Source organism: Pleurodeles waltl, chromosome 2_1 (assembly GCF_031143425.1).
Source record: "Pleurodeles waltl isolate 20211129_DDA chromosome 2_1, aPleWal1.hap1.20221129, whole genome shotgun sequence".
Classification (NCBI taxonomy): Eukaryota; Metazoa; Chordata; class Amphibia; order Caudata; family Salamandridae; genus Pleurodeles; species Pleurodeles waltl.
In genome coordinates, this window is record NC_090438.1 from 333644236 (window position 1) to 333664739 (window position 20504).

A 20504-nucleotide genomic window follows, 5' to 3' on the forward strand; every position below is an offset into this window, starting at 1 on the left:
ATATATATATATATATGCTTCTGCACCCCTCCCCGTAACTGGACAAATGCCTAATTAAGACATGGAATGGTCTCTATATTACTCACAAGTACTGGCACACAGGTTGAGAAACGCATGCTGGCATGGCAAACTCCTGGTAAATCCCAAAATTGTGAAAATCTGGAGTAAATAAAATAAATTACTGAAGTACACCATGGCGACAGGCTTTAGTTTTTTTTTTTTTTTTTTTTTTTAAATGGAACTTATGGGCAGAGGAGGAGCTGCATTTTGTACACATTGGTGTAGGGAAATGCCTCTCATGGCCTGGGGCCCAGTTACCTTTTGCCTTTTGTTGATGATAGTTATGATTGAAAGTGTGCTGGGATCCTGCTAATCAGGCCCCAGCACCAGTGTTTTCCCCTAAACTGTACTTTGCTCCCACAATTGACACAGACCTGTCACACAGTTAAGTCCCTTGTAACTGGTACTCCTGGTACCAATGTATTATGCCACCCTGGGGACCCCTCACTCAGCACACGGACTTACACCTTGTGTGCTGGTGGGGAGAAAATTACTAAGTCAAAATGGCACTCCCCTCGGAGTGCCATGCCCTCAACCCACTGCCTGTGGCATAGGTAAGTCACCCCTCTAACAGGCCTTACAGCCCTAAGGCAGGGTGCACTATACCACAGGTGAGTGCATATGTGCATGAACACTATGCCCCTACAGTGTCTAAGCAAAACCTTAGACATTGTAAGTGCAGGGTAGCCATAAGAGTATATGGACTGGGAGTCTGTCAAACACGAACTCCACAGCACCATAATGTCTACACTGAAATCTGGGAAGTTTGGTATCAGACTTCTCAGCCCAATAAATCCACACTGATGCCAGTGTGGGATTTATTGAAAAATGCACACATAGGGCATCTTAGAGATGCACCCGGTATACCAGTCCAAACACCAGTGTTAGGCTGACCAGTTCCTGCCAGCCTGCCACAACCAGACAGGTTTCTGGCCACATGGGGTGAGTGCCTTTGTCACTGTGTGGCCAGGAACAGAGCCTGCACTGGGTGGAGGTGCTTCTCACCTCCACCTGCAGGAACTGCAACACCTGCCGGTGAGCCTCAAAGGCTCATGCCCGTTGTTACAGCGCCCCAGGGCATCCCAGCTAGTGGAGATGCCCGCCCCTCTGGACACAGCCCCCACTTTTGGCGGCAAGTCCAGAGGAGATAATGAGAAAAACACAGGCTTAACACTACCCTCTGATAAGCCTACTGCTCAACCACACTACCACAAAATAGAGCTTTAGTATTGTCTAATTTTGCCACTATCAACCTCTAAGGGGAACTCTGTGCACACTATCTCTCACTTTGAGGTAGTACATTCAGAGCCAACTTTCTTCAATGGGTAAAAATCTAAGTGGGAGACAGCTCGTACTTATCCAGGCCTATCAAAACCACTGTTGGTCTGAAGCAGGGTTGTGTTCTAGGTCCGCTTCTTTTTAATCTGCATATAGCGGATTTATCTCCAGCCCTGGATAAACAGACAGCTCACCCACCCACCCTGGGAGGTCGTCAAATATCCAACCTACTTTATGCTGATGACCTGCGGCTGCTCAGTAATTCCAGGGCAGGCCTACAGAAACTCCTGAACATTCTAGGAGGATACGTGTTGGCTAATGACTTGGAGATAAATTATGAGAAATTTTAAATAACCCCCCTCAACCGTAAACCTACATCACACAGTAAATGGTATCTGAATGAACAGCTTATTGAGGAAGTAGTAGCATATACATACCCAGGGATTAAGATCGACTCTAAAGGCACATTTGCAGGCCTCAAGGAACTAATTAGGCAGAAGGCACAAGCTGTAAATCGGGCCTTTGGAAACTTGGCAAAGTCCATCCTTGGGTGGCCACTAAAGCCGATGACCATGGTTAAGAGAGCGAAATTACTCCCGACTCTTGCATATGGGACAAAAATAATGAGAGGGACGAAGGTGGCCTTTCTAGACAAGCTATTCGTGAAATCAAATAACCAAGTTTTTCAACTACCCAGATCGGCTTCTACGGCCCAAGTCCGATTGGAATTTTCGCTAATAAAGCAATCATGGGCAAGGCTAGCAGCATTTGTAAAGGGATGTTTTAAACTACATCTAGCCCCTAAAGGGACTTCAGCAAACTTAGCCTGGCAGGAAATCAATCTTGAGAGGGGCAATAATATGTTTAAGGACTATTGGGAAAAAGGTATGGCCAGGCTGGAGCTGAGCGACCTATGGGGTAGCTCACTGCCGGCGCCAGCTTTCAGAAAAGCAGTTAACAAATCTGCTAGGATTCTAAGCCGGCTAGAGGATATGCAAACTCTATTGAAACGATCACATGGATGGCTGGTCCTAAAATCATATGCTTTGGACAAGGAACCACGCATCCTGTCCGCCTCAGTAGCCTGAAAAACTAAACAGAGCTTCTTACGGTTTCGGATGGGAGATATACAAACTCTCGACTTACTACCAAAATGTAAGAGAGAGGCCGGGTTTCAATCAAAGGTATGCAGGCTATGCCATCAGACCAGTTAGACCTTAATCCATGTGGTTTGCATGTGTCCAGCTCTGGGAAATCAGAGAAGGGAACTACTGAAAGGAGAAGTTAATACCCTAGGAGTTCGATCCTGCAGGTCGGCTGTTATGACAGCTCTCGACCCAAGTAATGAAAAGTTAAATATCAGACTAATTCAGTTTCTGAGAATCTTTGCCCCCCCGAGTGGTTTCACCCAGTTTATCCAGTGCACTATAGGTAAAGTAAGGGACCTTCAGTTACTTAATACCATAGCCTAGTTTATAGATATTATATGTGTTTCCAACGTGAGGGTCTGTTTTGCTTTCACTAATGACCAAGCTGACAAAAATCTCTGGAATGCACTTTAGTTTAAACAAGACATTTATTATTATTCCACCACGAGGTTCCTGAAAAGGGAGATTAGTAGGCACACGTTTAAAAAATAGTCACAGCAATGAAAGGAAAATATATCAAAGTGATTCTCAACGGCAATGTACACAGCAAATATATGTGATTATATTAAAGCATAATTGCAAAGAATAAAGTCAAAATTCATCACCTTAGGGCCTGCCAATGCTCTTCATCTTTCTCAAGCCAGCAAGTTGATAACCCCTGTTCAACTGCGAGAAAGAGATTAACACCCTCACAGGAAAATGTCAGGCATTTGACGTCCAATCCTGACAGAGGTCTTGGAAATTCCCCTCGCTGCTGCCCAGGGACATCTTTTATAGCTTAAATAATCATGGAAAAAAGCCTTCTGAATGGCCCTTCCCCCTCAGATGGCAATTATTAAAAAATGCTGGCTTGTTTAGGTAAGCCTTTCAGGAATTTGTCGGAAGCTGGCCATCGTTTCGAGACATGCCTTTCAAGGTCAAACGTCTCTTGCCTATGATAAACACTAGCTTGTTACGGCCTTATCGTACTAACTGCTCACCTCCTACATGTTGTGTACCAGCCCTGGCTCTTCGGTGAGAAGAAAAACATGTAGAAGTAGAAAAACACATTGCATAACATGTTTGCACGGAAAAATACTTTAACGTGGAGGCAAAGCTAAGCTGACCGCAAAATGGAGTCTAGACTGAATACAAAATGTAATATCTAACGCCACGATAAAGCCAATAGGCAGATAAACTGAACTGAATACAAAAGGTATTCTGCAACTGGTGAACACTGAACAACTAATATGCACAGTAGTGAAACACAAAGTCAGTGGTCAATCCTACTTATTTTCACTACAGGGTCTTGTCCATTTTTTACACTTTCAATAACAGGTTGCATTACGGAAAAAGGTACGGAGGCCCTCGGTGTCCCCAATGTGAAGGTTCTGATTACCATGAATGTATCTTTAAGGTGCTTGTGCCTTAGAATTGTAATTGGCTTTTTTGTGTCCTAATAACGAGGGCTTCTTTTAATTTTTGTTTATTTGTTATTGTCTGTACAAGTTTTAAGATCAATTGAAGACTATTCGGCACAATAGCCCAGCACGTCATATGGGAGGATCCAAAAACCCGCTATTGTATTTTTTAGATGTCTTTTATGGTTTTTATTAACTAATAAAGTATTATTATAACTCTAAACCCTACTTTTACAGTTTATACTAAAGCACATCAAAAATGGGGTGGCCCAGAGGTGTGTTAGGTTTTTAGGTCAGGGGTGGGTCTTCTACAACCTTTGAAAATCTCTTTAATGGCTAGGAAAGGTGCTTTTGTTCACATGCACCAGCCATCAGGCCAATTTCACTGCCTCAGTCTACTGCTTGCAGCGATCACCAGATTTTGTACTCATTATACTAATAGTGAACAATCATTGTTTTCTCACTATTAGAACACTTTGAGAATAGCAGAAACACTGAGGACAGAGCCCCGATGCCCATAAAGGAGAGACATTACTGCATTTATCATATAGTTTATATTTTGTGATGTCTTATTCCTCACATGAGTACTATACTATTTCATGTAATCAAGAATTTGATGTTCAAGTCCTTGGTGTTTAATATCCTAATCTATTCTGAGGTTTAAGTCACACTTTGTTTTGCAGTTGACTTGTTATTAAACTGCTGCTAGAGTTGTTGTGCATTTTATATTTTTGTGCATATTAACAGTGTGCAGAACATGGATTTACTCTTTAGTTTACATGCCCACACTGACATGGTACTATTGCATTCAAAACAAATTTGCTATGACTTGTTAATGTGACTTTTCTGGCTTACGTTACATAGTCCTCATTTAGGCCTCAACGCCATCTTGTTTAATAAAATGGATCTCTTCCAGCATGTTTACTGTTCATCATTTCTGAAGCACATATTCAAGTAGAGTCATGTTTATTTGCCTCTATCGATGTTGTTCTTGCTGTTCTCAAAGAAAACTTTTCAACATGGGCACATTAATTTTGCAGTTTCCCAAGGTCCTTCCGCAAGCTCAATATACTTTAATTCACAATAGTTGCAGTAGTTCTTATATCTTATTTGTTCTGCTATCTCTGAATGACATCAGCATAGAGTGGGCAAAATCAGTGCTTCGATGATAAGTCAATGTGATTCTTAATCAAACTGTATTCTGATTTACTAAACATATTATTCTTCTGCTCACACCACGATGATTTTGCAAACATTAATGCTTTCCCATGCGAGAAAACTGTATATCAACCCCAGATAGATTTTGTGTTGTCAGAGGACTTACCTGATTCCTTAGGGTAGCACTAGGGATGCTGTCCCATTTCTTGCTTTTGTTGCGCATTTGGGACTTGCTTTTCCTGATGTTGCACCTAATCCTACATTGCTCTATTTGCTGAAAGTCTTCCTGGTAATAGAGTTGTGCATTTGCATTTACAATTTCTGAACCACACCATCTGAATTTTTCTAACAAAACTTACAAATGTTAATACCTGCCATGGAAATCAATTATTGAGTCTGTCCTTACTTTAACCTATTTATGACATCTTGTAAAGTGTCTTGTTTCTGAGACACATTACCATATGAAGTTGAGGTTTAAAACAGTCCCCAATTCATCCACCTGTCGGTTTGCTGTTGAGGTGTCATTTTTGGAGTGTACAATTTTAGGGGGTCCCACCTCCCACACTGTATACTTGATAATTCCTGTGATGTAATGGGTATTTTAATAATTAGTTTTGAAAGCTTACCGTTGCATTTAAGACTAAGTTGTCTGCACTCAATTAATGATGCAATCAAAGCTCTTGCTAGATTACATGAAGCCCCAAGAATACAAATTTCTTTAAAAAGACTGTCACAAATCAAAGCAAATACCAAGAGAAAAGTTCTAAAAAAAAATGTGCCCCAACTGTGAGAAATCCCAACTCATTGTTATTTTCTTCACTCAAACATCAATCAATTATAGAAAGCATTTATCACACTTACTGTAGGCAAATTCCAGCATCTGGTTTATCACTCTGGGTTCATATTCATTAATACCCATATCTTTTAAAATCTGGGCCATGACCTACAAAAACAAGGGAGAAAAGAGCAATGAGTGGCAGCATATAAGCCGAGCATATGCAGACTTGTTTGATTGTCAACTCAAAAAAAAAAAAAAAAGCAAAGCTAATATGAAAGTGTTGTAATATGACATTTAATTGCTGATTGCCTAAAAATCACTCTGGGCCAAACTTTGCATTTTCTCGTTTCTGAAAAGTTTCATAAAAAACAGATAGATAGCACTCTATATAAATGTGTCGTTTTTCTGGACTCCTGTCTTCCAGGATATAGCTTTGGCCTATCGTTGTCAGGAAGTGAATCACTCAGGTGTACACAGCAGCATTTTCCAATTACTCAAGGCTGAGATGGACCTACTCAAATGACCCACACGTAATTAAAATGGCCCCTTCATCTCTGTCGAGCACCATATTATCTGTTCAATATGAATGGCCTACAGCTCAGTAAACAAGCATCACGAAGTTGCTACACATATGCCTTCCTTCCAACTCTACACCTTTCACTCATTCCTCCACCAATATAACAAGACTTTTATGTCACCTTTAAACAGTCTTCCTTAGGTTGAATTAAACATGACTGGGCACTGGTTCAGCATTACAGTAACAGTCCCTATGAGAACAACACTTTCTAGCAAATTAACAACATCACAGTGCCAACGCTCAGACACAACAATGTAAGCTTGTGTTTTTTAATTCTTAAGTCTGTCACTGGGTAACTAAGTTACATTTAAATATAAGGAGCTCGAGATTGCAATATCATTCTAACATTTTGCTTTGAATCAATACAATGAACAGGTATGTGCTTCCAAAGTGTGGGCTTAATTCCCAAAGGTAAACTTACACTTTTGTGCAAGATTACAGTTCTTTGGGTATTCACAAACTACGAGTTAATACTAAGTTCATGACCGAGAACTCCACATATAAAAAGATAGGCCTGTCCAATTTTTTTGTATCTGAAGCTTTCCACCTCAACTGCGGAGTCTCTGTAGTTTTAAACTTACTATTAACTTGCAGTTTGTGAATAGCCCCCCAAAAATTATACTTGAACAAAAGTATAAGTTTACCTTTGTGAATGAGGTCCTGAGTATTTTCGTACCCACACCTGCACCACCGTAGACTCAAAAGTAGGCACTGTAAGTAATGAATTTCATTGACAGTGAAGGAAAATATAAAAGGTAGACAGTTCTATTCTACTGCACTTTTCAATGGGTAACCACTGACCCTAAGTTTAAGTCTCACTAAAAAGCGCAGCTGTTTAGAGTCAGTACATACAGTGCTTAATTTGAGTTAGTGTGGCCCACCGGCACTCATTCTTGATTATCAGCACTTATTCTTCTTCACTAAACATTGACTGCGAGCAAAAGTAGAAAAAAACGTACAAAGGGGTAAGACGAAGGAAGAGAAAGATGGAAAATCTGTCACAAACGGAGAAAGCATCAACCTGCACAAGTGAGGTAAAGTGGCAGGGAGAGTCTGATAGTGGATAGAAGAGCTAAGAGGTTGACTGAACACTAAGAAGCTTTAGTATTTGGTGTGCCGATGTTACAAAGTACCAGAAAAAGGCTTCCGAGCAGAGCTTTGGGCACCACTACTCATTCAATTACGAATTAAGCACAGAGTACACACTTCTTGCTAATGAGTGAGGGTTTGCAAACTTCAACAGAAAAATATGCATTTGTTTCCTCAGTGTAAAAAAAAAAAGTCTATTCCTGTATTGATTAGCCCTGGTTCATCATAGAATAGTTACAGAGTTCCAGTTAGGGGGACTGGGTGGGGGGGGGGGGGGTTTGTTATCAACAAATTTTTATTTAGTGAACGATAAGGTACCTAGGCCAGAGACAATAATAAATTGCAAACATCTACGTTAGAGGCCTGCAATAGTTTAAAGAAATAAATGTTAGTACATTAATTAATAAATAGAACTAAAATGCAAAACTGAAAATGTGAAAAAGCTCTATAAGTGTTAGGAATTTGAAACTGGATGCTAAAAATCAAGTTGGTTTCGCGATGATTAATGGGGGCAGCGTAGCTACAGTAAACAATCTAGTATGGACGATTGGTGTCATCAATTGAAGTACTGGTATGAGCTGTCAAAAAGAGAGCATGCAGTAGAAGCAAAAAATAAAAAATAAAAGACAGTGATATGCTAAATTCTAGCACACTGCTTTATCTTTTAGAAATAAACAAACAATCTTTTAAAAGCTCTAACATAAACATTAAAATCAAAATTTCGATTTTTGCTTGTTGTTTGTTTGTGAATTACACAAAATATATCATAATGCGTGTACTTGTAGGAGGCATATTGGTTTTTGTATTTTTGTGTGTGTTTTTTTGCGGTTCCAATTGAGGAAGTTGCCCGGGCGGAGGTCTCTCGCTTGTAGCAGTGTTTCTGTGGGATCCACAGAAGTCAAAAGGTTAAGAAACCCTGATCTAGAAGATTTTCTACTTTGCCCAGAGAGATGATTTCAATGTAAAAATTCCAGGATAAGAAATTAGACATATCGATCGAACACATGTGCTGCATCAGCTGTATACAAGTTTAATGTTGACTGTAGGAAAAAACGCAGCTCATTACTAGCTCACAACTTTGTTTCACAAGCTATTCCTGAACTGAAAAAGAGAAGTTGCCATTAGTCCAAACACTTTTGGTGTAATATTGTTGCTAGGTTGCATGTAAATACCAAGTTGTCCGCACCTAATACCAAAAATTAAATTAAATAAGATACACATTAAACAAGCAAGCAAAGCCAAAGGTTAAGAGTAAATCTGTATGTTATTGGCAGCGTTTGAGGAGGTTTAATTTAGATCACAGAAACTATGCCTAAATTGCTAAAAACAAGGACCGGATGGATTATGTCCAGGAGTGACAGCAACTCTTATTAACTTGGCAAAGATCATCACATAATGGATTACCTGACCAAGAAAACTGTCTAGTACTATTTGCAAAAGGTAAAATCTATGTAAACAAAGCAGTGTATACAATCACGTTAACATGTATGCCCACTTCCTTTGGGAAACAAACTTTAATAGAACGTAATTACAGTCATTCCTTAATAATGAAAAGATGGTCTATTGAAATGGAAGATGTTCTTTCTAGTTAGCCAATTTCACTGTACTTACTATACTCATCTTGGAGGACTGAACAATTACTACATCCCTTCAAAGATCAACACAGAAAGTGTGATGAGACTGTGTTTCCAAATAGAAAATCACCAAAGCATTAAATGCAACATTAATCAATCAAAGAAAATGAGTCAAGACATGTGCCACTTTAGGAAGCATAAGGCAATCTGTATGTTGGGTTCCATAGATTCCAATTGCATTGACTGATATTACATGTTACCTATTTTTTCTGCCAGTTTGTAAACTGAACAAACTATGCAGTCACAGGTAAAGAGGAATGCAACAATTTGAGCATGAAGTCAAAATCTACATTACTGACCTCATAGAGGCAGTAGGGTAATTCCTCAACGCAATGTGTCAATAAGCACCATTCAAAAATCTGATATAAATCTTAACACCAAAATAAACCTAGCAAGAACGCACTCCCTACATAGTTAGAAAGAAAAGACGTAAACCAATCATTTGGATACAAAGTATAATACAACTCAACTCAACCCAATGAGCATACAAAGCAAAACAGGAAATGATATAAACACTGAACACCATACTCCATGTGCTTGTAGAAACAGCATAAATTAGCCAGCCTCACCCACCTAGGTAGCCATTAAATGGGGTTGGCACTCCAGGCTCCTCCAATGTATATCCAAGCCCTCGTCAAAGGACTGACAAGAGGAATGGTGGGTCGGGTGTAATGACTGACGATGATGAGATGGACTAAGGATAAAGAAGATTACCGGTACGTAACTGAGGCATTACCCCTACGTCCTCCATCCTAGTCATTACAAAGTACGGTATACTATAGCTTAAGTCCACTGGCAAACAAACAAAACATGGAAACGTCTCAGTAGAATGCAAACATACAGATTTCCTTAATCTACTGCATTCCCCACACACAAAACAGTGCTACAATAATCCAATTACACTGCAGAACTCAAGGCCCCCACTCCCAATACTAAACAAGCATCATTGGCTGTGTTCAAGGATAATTTAGAATGTGATCATGGGTGCCGAAACACATTGGGGTGTAGCGTTTCTGTCACCTTGCTTGTATAAACTGATTAACATTTGCAGCAAAGTGCTCATCTCTTCCTTGTCATGGAGCAGCAATTTGTATAACTCTTTAGAGGTTCATTACCCGTGTACAAACACCACTACCGGCAGGGCCGAGAGAAAATGATTGTGAAGATTTGGACTGTATATTATAAATATATCCACAGAAAATCAGAGGTTAAAGTAAAGTTATGTTTGGATAAAATGCTCAGCATTAAAGTAACATTTTAAACTATATAAAAAAATTAAAACATTTAATTCATCAGTTATAGTTATTTCCAGCTATAGTTATCTCAAATAACTGTAACTCACGCCCCCCAGGCATAGTATTCTCATCAATAATTTTATTACAAATGTGGGCGTTATATTCCAAATGATGTGGTAGAAGATGTCATTACTGATATAATATGTGGGGTAATTAGCCGGCATGGCAATGATACGAGTTATAGTTACCTTATAGCACTAGTTATAGTGTCCTGTGATACGTATAACTATAATAATAGTAGAATTTCTATGGTTTTGTGAATGTAAAATCTGAACCTACTTATAACTTTCCTCTACCCTTTGGTTTTTTAGTGAATTTTAAAAGTTTTTTTTTTATTCTATTTCCTAACTATAACATCCCTGTTATCTTCGTTTGTTTCAGTGAATTTCTAAGGATTTTTTCAGCATTAAGTAATATTAAAATACTGCATGTTAATCCAACTCTTGCTGTGCATGGCAGGGGTTAGCTGCCGGGCATGGCCAGTGGACCCCAACTCCAGGCCAGGCAGGGCCTTCAGGGTTTGGCCGCAGGGCCTGGGACACAGGCACCCAACCCTGCATTACTAAAAAGGAGAGGGGGGCAGTGAAGACTCCCTCCATGGCCTGATTTTTGCCCCAGAGGGACCCCATTCCTGTGAGCCAATTTTGGCCTGGCCCAGGAACCCCATTCCCCTGTGTACTGGGCCCCAAAAATAAATAAATAAATCAATAAAATAAGGGTGAGGGCCACGCAGCCCCCCTTCACGTGCCAGTTTTGGCCCCTGGGAACCTATCCCCCAGGGCCAGCCAATTATTGGAAGGGGAGGAGGCTGCTTGATTCTTACTGTATGCCTTAGCCCCATCCAGGGCACCCAGTTTGCACTTTTATAGACCCTGAGGTGAGCGAGGAAGCATTCATCTTCATCGAGTATTTCAGAGCGTTTTTCAGCGTGAAACTGCGGAGAAAACACCCTTGCTTTGCCTTAGATACGTTCAATAAGTTGGGGGGATTTGTCCTTTACAGAGGCGGAGATCAACTGGCGCACCTACTATGTTTGCATTTGTAAGTTCTTCCTGTTGAGGTTTCATTTCTGTGAAAAAAGCATCTGTGCCAAAATGGATCCTCACCTGCTTATTTTTTCCAAGAGTCCACAGTTATGCACAGAATATCTATGCAACTGGAGTTCTTTCTACGGGCTAATTAGTAAATGCTACCTTGTTGGGTAAATGTATAGTGCACATTCTATGCTACCGCTGCATAAAGGACCACAAAGTAATGCCTCCAGTGACCATGTCTGGTGTAATTTTGGCAATGTGACTGTTCCTCTGGCATCTTCCTACTGACATTTGTGCGGATATGAATCCTTGTGCAGAGAAGCTGGCAATTCCACAAAGAGGTTCATCACCACCAAGCAAGGGCTCTTTCTCTTAATGGTATGAAGTAAATGCACCTTTGTTTCGTGGAGATGTGCTCTACATCACAAACTCTCAGTGAGTCTTTAGGTAAGCTGTCCATCGAGCTGGAAAAAGGCAGGAAGATTGATGCATACCACTAACATATACCGGGTGGGGCCAAATAAGCGGAGCTTCAAGGCAATTTTGCACATTTGCATTCTGGTAGTATTTAAATGGATGAAGGATGGACTCTGCTCTCACCAGGAGAGGACAGGGAAAATACCACTCCAGTTGGGTAGACAATTTGCACAAAACTATGGACTTTAATAGACAGCAGGGGAGACTCAATTCCCCAGTGGTCCCATTGCTCCCGCATCCAGGGAGCAGCAAGCAATGATGTGTTGTGTGTGCAGGAGAAATAGTTTCATCTGTTTTCCTGCCTGCTTGACAGCGGGCAGGGAAACAAATGAAATGTCTGCTCCCAGCAGGCAGGAGCAGGTTTCCTCCAACCGCCCCCCACCCCCTGGGAGCGGACTTGCAGAAAGTGAAGTGCTTGCTCTGACTTGATGGGAGCTGTCAAAGCTTCCACCAAGTCAGAGCAAGCAGCTATTTCCTGGGGGTGGACACCTACCGACATAGCAGGGGCCGGCTATTGGGCTTGGTGGTCCCCAGAGCCACCTATAGCTCCAACATTCAATTTGCCCTTTGGAGGTGGTGGTCCCCAATAGACCCCCTTCATTCATTTATTGCAGCCCCTGGAGAGGTGGCGGTTCCTGGGGCTGGGAGGGAGGTGGTGCAGCCTGCCATGGGAGGTGGCGATACCGGGGCTACAGGGATCGCTGCTTGCCCCCGCTTTCATAATCTACACTATAAGCCCCGGGGACGCTTCCATTCCTGCTTGAAGTTTTGGCAGCCTATCGGATAACAGCACAGGGACAGTTTGATCCGCAGAGGATAAGCGTCCCTATATATCTGTATTTTGTTAAACTCTAATTTCTCCAAAACTACTGAATGGATTTACATCAAATCACAAAAAACACTCTTTCTGTACGAAGAGCTAGCTTTCTGCCAAATTTGGTGTAATTCCTTCCAGCAGTTCAGGCTGTACTTGTGTTCAAAATCCTTAAGGGAAAACAAAAGGTGAAAAAGCCCGCTAGACAGATTACCCCAAAACTTTCAAAACAGCAGCTAAACTGTCCGAAGTATAAATTTTCAAACTTTCGTTAAGATTCGTCAAGCAGCACCAAAGTTAGTGGCAAAACAAAAAGCACTCCGTCTATGGAAACTAGGTCCTAACTATAATTACCTACTAGCGACAATATCTTGTATTGTGGCAGGTATTTTGATTTTCCAAGAAGAAATGTAAATTGGAAGTTTCAGATTTCCCATCTTTAAAGCGTGGCAGTTTTTCTTTCATATTCATGAAACTGCTTGATATCGTTTCTAAGGGAATTGGGGGATTTTAATCGATTTTCAGCTATGACGGAAGACCATAATGGTTGAAATGTGTTAGCTGTGTTGAAATAAACGATTCGGACTGCATCGCCTTGACTGCTGGCTTTTCCTTTCTTGGATATCAGTAAGAAAGGCATTTAAAGATGTTACATAGATATATGTTAGACTTTTCATCCTTGGCGTGGTCTCCCTTAACTTTTTGCCTCTGTTCCCCAGGTTTTTGTTGTGGTGTGCTGGTGTCTGATTTTGCTGTTTTTGTTACTCTGGGCACTTTACCATTGATAACCAGTGCTAAAGTGCAAGTGCTCCTTTACAAAATGTGTATGTAATTGGCTTATCCATGATTAGCATATTTGATTCACTAGTAAGTCCCTAGTGAAGTGCACTAGAGTTGCAAGGGCCTGTAAATCAAATGCTACTAGTGGGCCTGCAGCACTGGTTGTGCCACCCACATAAGTAGCTCTGTAATCATGTCTCAGACCTGACATTGCAGTGTCTGTGTGCTCAGTTTTAACTGTAAATTCGACTTGCCAAGTGTACCCACTTGCCAGGCCTAAACCTTCCCTTTTCTTACATGTAAGGCACCCCCTAAGGTAGGCCCTAGGTAGCCCCAAGGGCAGGGTGCAGTGTATGGTTAAGGTTGGACATATAGTAATGTGTTTTATATGGCCCGACAGTGAGATATTGCTAAATTTGTTGTTCACTGTTGCAAGGCCTGTCTCTCATAGGTTAAAGGGGGCTACCTTTAAATCTGATTAAATTATAGATTCCCTTTGGGAGCGGAAGGACATGTGGAGTTTGGGGTCTCTGAGCTCACAATTAAAAAATACATCTTTTAGTAAAGTTGATTTTGAGATTGTGTGTTTGAAAATGCCACTTTTAGAAAGTTATCATTTTCTTGCTTATACCATTTGTAGGAAGTTGGCTCTGTATGTACTATTTCAAAGTAAGAAATAGCATGCACAAAGTCCAAGGGTTCCCCTTAGAGGTAAGATAGTGGCAAAAAGAGATAATTCTAATGCTCTATTTTGTGGTAGTGTGGTCGAGCAGTAGGCTTATCAGAGGGTAGTGTTAAGCATTTGTTGTACACACACAGGCAATAAATGAGGAACACACACTCAAAGACAATTCCAGGCCAATAGGTTTTTGTATAGAAAAAAATATATTTTCTTAGTTTATTTTAAGAAACACAGGTTCAAGATTTACAATCAATACTTCAAATGAAAGGTACTTCACTTAGGTATCATAGGAACTTTGAATCAGCAAAATAGAATATACAGTTTTGGCAAAAATGGCAAAAAGCTATTTTAAAACTAGACAGTGCAAATTTCAACAGTTCCTGGGGGAGGTAAGTATTTGTTAGTTTTGCAGGTAAGTAAACCACCTACAGGGCTCAAAGTTGGGTCGAAGGTAGAAGTCAACAAATTCAACCCAGGTCTGGCTCGAGGATTTTTGAGCCCCCCTGAACCTAATCCTGTACTCCTCAGTTGAGAATCCAAAGCCCTCAATCAGGGTAGGCTTCATGAGGTCATAGGATTCTGCATCTTTTCCAGAGAGTGTGAGGAGTCTATCCCTACACTTTCCAGTGAACATTTCCCAAAGGAGATCTGCTTACTTTTCTGGTTGCACAAGCCCTCTCAAAAGCTGTGAACCATTTGGTGATGTCATCACCATCTTCATATTTAGTTACAATCCCTTTAGGGATTTTCAACATGTCAGGAGAATCTCTGACCCTATTTATGTTGCTGCCACCATTGATGGGACCTAAGCCCATCTCTTGTCTTTCCCTTTCTATGGCTAGGATATGTCTTTCCATAGCCAATCTTTTGGCCAATCTGGCTAGCAGGAGGTCATCTTCATTGAGGCTGTCCTCAATGCTTGCAGAGCTGTTGGACTCTCCTGTGAGAGAAGCAACATCTCTGACTATCACTTCTGGAGTCAGGGTTGGAGAAACCCTGGGCTCCCTAACTAGGAGAGGGGAGGGGGGAATTTCCCTCCTCATCACTAGCTTCCCCCTCTGAGAAGATATCATCAGAGGGGTTGTTTTTAGCAAACTCTGCCAAAAACTCCTGGAGCTGTACTTTGGTAGAGTTTGAACCAGTTTTTATCTTTTTCATTTTGAGGAGAGACCTTAACTCAGACATCCTAAGATGCAGGTAAGGGGTGAGGTTGAGTTCCATCACTAGCTCTTCTGCAGCAGACATTATGTTTCTAAAAGTTGGAATACTTTTTAAGAATCTAAAACTATCTCTAGAACTTAATTCAAACTTTTACAAAACTTTTAAACTCTAAAAGAAATGCTAACAGGGACTAACACAAGGCCCTAGCAGGACTTTTAAAAATTTAGAAAAATAGCTCAAATTTCAAAAATCATTTTCGAATGACAATTTTTGGAATTTAATCGTGTGATCAGGTATTGGCTGAGTAGTCCAGCAAATGCAAAGTCTTGTACCCCACAGCTGATCCACCAGTGTAGGAAGTTGGCTCTGTATGTACTATTTCAAAGTAAGAAATAGCATGCACAGAGTCCAAGGGTTCCCCTTAGAGGTAAGATAGTGGCAAAAAGAGATAATTCTAATGCTCTATTTTGTGGTAGTGTGGTCGAGCAGTAGGCTTATCAGAGGGTAGTGTTAAGCATTTGTTGTACACACACAGGCAATAAATGAGGAACACACACTCAAAGACAATTCCAGGCCAATAGGTTTTTGTATAGAAAAAAATATATTTTCTTAGTTTATTTTAAGAAACACAGGTTCAAGATTTACAATCAATACTTCAAATGAAAGGTACTTCACTTAGGTATCATAGGAACTTTGAATCAGCAAAATAGAATATACAGTTTTGGCAAAAATGGCAAAAAGCTATTTTAAAACTAGACAGTGCAAATTTCAACAGTTCCTGGGGGAGGTAAGTATTTGTTAGTTTTGCAGGTAAGTAAACCACCTACAGGGCTCAAAGTTGGGTCGAAGGTAGAAGTCAACAAATTCAACCCAGGTCTGGCTCGAGGATTTTTGAGCCCCCCTGAACCTAATCCTGTACTCCTCAGTTGAGAATCCAAAGCCCTCAATCAGGGTAGGCTTCATGAGGTCATAGGATTCTGCATCTTTTCCAGAGAGTGTGAGGAGTCTATCCCTACACTTTCCAGTGAACATTTCCCAAAGGAGATCTGCTTACTTTTCTGGTTGCACAAGCCCTCTCAAAAGCTGTGAACCATTTGGTGATGTCATCACCATCTTCATATTTAGTTACAATCCCTTTAGGGATTTTCAACATGTCAGGAGAATCTCTGACCCTATTTATGTTGCTGCCACCATTGATGGGACCTAAGCCCATCTCTTGTCTTTCCCTTTCTATGGCTAGGATATGTCTTTCCATAGCCAATCTTTTGGCCAATCTGGCTAGCAGGAGGTCATCTTCATTGAGGCTGTCCTCAATGCTTGCAGAGCTGTTGGACTCTCCTGTGAGAGAAGCAACATCTCTGACTATCACTTCTGGAGTCAGGGTTGGAGAAACCCTGGGCTCCCTAACTAGGAGAGGGGAGGGGGGAATTTCCCTCCTCATCACTAGCTTCCCCCTCTGAGAAGATATCATCAGAGGGGTTGTTTTTAGCAAACTCTGCCAAAAACTCCTGGAGCTGTACTTTGGTAGAGTTTGAACCAGTTTTTATCTTTTTCATTTTGAGGAGAGACCTTAACTCAGACATCCTAAGATGCAGGTAAGGGGTGAGGTTGAGTTCCATCACTAGCTCTTCTGCAGCAGACATTATGTTTCTAAAAGTTGGAATACTTTTTAAGAATCTAAAACTATCTCTAGAACTTAATTCAAACTTTTACAAAACTTTTAAACTCTAAAAGAAATGCTAACAGGGACTAACACAAGGCCCTAGCAGGACTTTTAAAAATTTAGAAAAATAGCTCAAATTTCAAAAATCATTTTCGAATGACAATTTTTGGAATTTAATCGTGTGATCAGGTATTGGCTGAGTAGTCCAGCAAATGCAAAGTCTTGTACCCCACAGCTGATCCACCAGTGTAGGAAGTTGGCTCTGTATGTACTATTTCAAAGTAAGAAATAGCATGCACAGAGTCCAAGGGTTCCCCTTAGAGGTAAGATAGTGGCAAAAAGAGATAATTCTAATGCTCTATTTTGTGGTAGTGTGGTCGAGCAGGAGGCTTATCAGAGGGTAGTGTTAAGCATTTGTTGTACACACACAGGCAATAAATGAGGAACACACACTCAGAGACAATTCCAGGCCAATAGGTTTTTGTATAGAAAAAATATATATTCTTAATTTATTTTAAGAACCACAGGTTCAAGATTTACAATCAATACTTCAAATGAAAGGTACTTCACTTAGGTATCATAGGAACTTTGAATCAGCAAAATAGCATATACAGTTTTGGCAAAAATGGCAATAAGCTATTTTAAAACTAGACACTTAGTGCAACAGTCTGCCAGCAGGTAGGTACCCGCGACTTCGGAGGGCAGACCAGGGGGGTTTAGTAGGGCACCGGAGGGGGGGGGGAGGGGGCACAAGTCAGCACAAAAAGTACACCCTCAGCAGCACGGGGTGGCCGGGTGCAGAGTGCAAACAGGCGTCGGGTTCTCTTCAGCGAAGCAGGCAGGAAAGGGGGGCTCCTCAGGTAGTCACCACCTGGGCAAGGGAGAGGGCCACCTGGGGGTCGCTTCTGCACTGGAGGTCGGATTCTTCAGGTCCTAGGGGCTGCAGGTGCAGTGTCTTTACCAGGCATCGGGTTCTTAGAAGCAGGCAGTCGTGTTGAGGGGGAGCCTCTGGATTCACTCTGTAGGCGTCGCTGGGGGGTGGGGGGGCCCAGGGGGGTCAACTCTGGCTACTCACAGGGTCGCAGTCGCCGGGGAGTCCTCCCTCTAGTGTTGTTTCTCCGCAGGTCGAGCCGGGGGCGTCAGGTGCAGAGTGGAAAGTCTCACGCTTCCGGCGGGAAACGTGCAGTCCTTTAAAAGTTGTTTCTTTGTTGCAAAGTTGTTTCTTCTTTGGAGCAGAGCCGCTGTCCTCGGGAGTTCTTGGTCCTTTTAGATGCAGGGTAGTCCTCTGAGGCTTCAGAGGTCACTGGACCCTGGGGGACGCGTCGCTGGTGCAGTTTTTCTTGAAGTGGGGAGACAGGCCGGTAGGGCTGGGGCCAAAGCAGTTGGTGTCTCCGTCTTCTCTGCAGGGCTTTCAGGTCAGCAGTCCTTCTTCATCTTCAGGTTGCAGGAATCTATCTTGCTAGGTTCTGGGAGCCCCTAAATACTCAATTTAGGGGTGTGTTTACATCTAGGGGGTCAGTAGCCAATGGCTACTAGCCCTGAGGGTGGCTACATCCTCTTTGTGCCTCCTCCCTGACGGGAGGGGGGGCACATACCTAATTCTATTGGGGGAATCCTCCATCTGCAAGATGGAGGATTTCTAAAAGTCAGAGTCACCTTAGCTCAGGACACCTTAGGGGTTGTCCTGACTGGCCAGTGACTCCTCCTTGTTTTTCTCATTATCTCCCCCGGCCTTGCCGCCAAAAGTGGGGCCGTGGCCGGAGGGGGCGGGCATCTCCACTAGCTGGAGTGCCCTGTGGCACTGTAACAAAGGGGGTGAGCCTTTGAGGCTCACCGCCAGGTGTTACAGTTCCTGCAGGGGGAGGTGAGAAGCACCACCACCCAGTACAGGCGTTGTTACTAGCCACAGAGTGACAAAGGCACTCTCCCCATGTGGCCAGCAACATGTCTGGTGTGTGGCAGGCTGGCAAAACTAGTCAGCCCACACTGGAAGTCGGGTATGTTTTCAGGGGGCATCTCTAAGATGCCCTCTGGGGTGTATTTCACAATAAAATGTACACTGGCATCAGTGTGCATTTATTGTGCTGAGAATTTTGATACCAAACTTCCCAGTTTTCAGTGTAGCCATTATGGTGCTGTGGAGTTAGTGTTTGACAGACTCCCAGACCATATACTCTTATGGCTACCCTGCACTTACAATGTCTAAGGTTTTGCTTAGACACTGTAGGGGCATAGTGCTCATGCACCTATACCCTCACCTATGGTATAGTGCACCCTGCCTTAGGACTGTAAGGCCTGCTAGATGGGTGACTTATCTATGCCATAGGCAGTGTGAGGTTGGCATGACACTCTGAGGGGAGTGCCATGTCGACTTAGTCATTTTCTCCCCACCAGCACACACAAGCTGGCAAGCAGTGTGTCTGTGCTGAGTGAGGGGTCCCCAGGGTGGCATGAGACATGCTGCAGCCCTTAGAGACCTTCCCTGGCATCAGGGCCCTTGGTACCAGGGGTACCAGTTACAAGGGACTTACCTGGATGCCAGGGTGTGCCAATTGTGCAAACAAAGGTACAGTTTTAGGGAAAGAACACTGGTGCTGGGGCCTGGTTAGCAGGCCTCAGCACACTTTCAAATCATAACTTGGCATCAGCAAAGGCAAAAAGTCAGGTGGTAACCATGCCAAGGAGGCATTTCCTTACACCATTTCTGTGATTCTGCCTGTTTGTGGATTCCCTGTCTAGGTCAGTTTGACAGATGGGCTGGTTGCACCCCTCACTAGACAGTGAGGCAAAGGGAGCTGTGGTGTAGCCCGCATACCCTGATGAGCCATCTGTGCTAGGAGGGAGGGGAGGAGTGGTCACTCACACCTGAAAGGGCTGTGCCTGCCCTCACACAATGCAATCTCCAACCTCCTGGTGAGTGTCTGGGGCCTGGGCAAGGCAGGATTTCACATTCCAAGGAGACTTTACTTTGAAGTAGGCCTACTTCAAAGGAGAAATTGGGTATAAGAAGGACACCCAAAACCACAGATTTTAGGAACGCTTCTGGAAACAAGAGGAACCTCTGCCTGGATAACAGCTGAAGAGCTGCCCTTCCTGTGATTGAGCTTTGTGGATCTATCCAGCAGTTGCTGCTTCTGCCAGAGTAAGAGGGCAAAGACTTGACTTTGTGTGCCTTCCATCTTGAGAAGAAATCTCCAAGGGCTTGATTTAGAGCTTGACTCCTGTTGTTTGAAGTCTCAGGGACAGCAAAGACTTCTCTCTGCCAGCACCTGGAGTCTCTGGAGAGACTCCTACTCTGCCCAGTGGTGCCCATCCAGTTCCCGGGACCCTGAAAGGAGAAGCTAGCAGCCTAAAGAAAAGGAAATCCACGTAGGGAGCACCGTGCGGGGAAAGGATCGACGCGACTCCGATCCGCGGCTGAAGAAATGATGCGCCGCCGGCTCCGTGGCTGAAAATCGAAGCTCGCCAGAAACGAG

The 20504-nt window shown here is 42.6% G+C and overlaps 1 protein-coding gene across 1 annotated transcript in view; it reads right to left on the minus strand.

Moving 5' to 3' along the window:
* Positions 1–20504, minus strand: part of TAF9B (TATA-box binding protein associated factor 9b) — a 113506-nt gene that overhangs the window by 87073 nt on the left and 5929 nt on the right. Inside the window, exon 2 of the mRNA XM_069212560.1 lies at positions 5906–5987. Coding sequence (XP_069068661.1) covers positions 5906–5987 — 82 coding nt within the window. The remainder of the gene's footprint in view (positions 1–5905; positions 5988–20504) is intronic.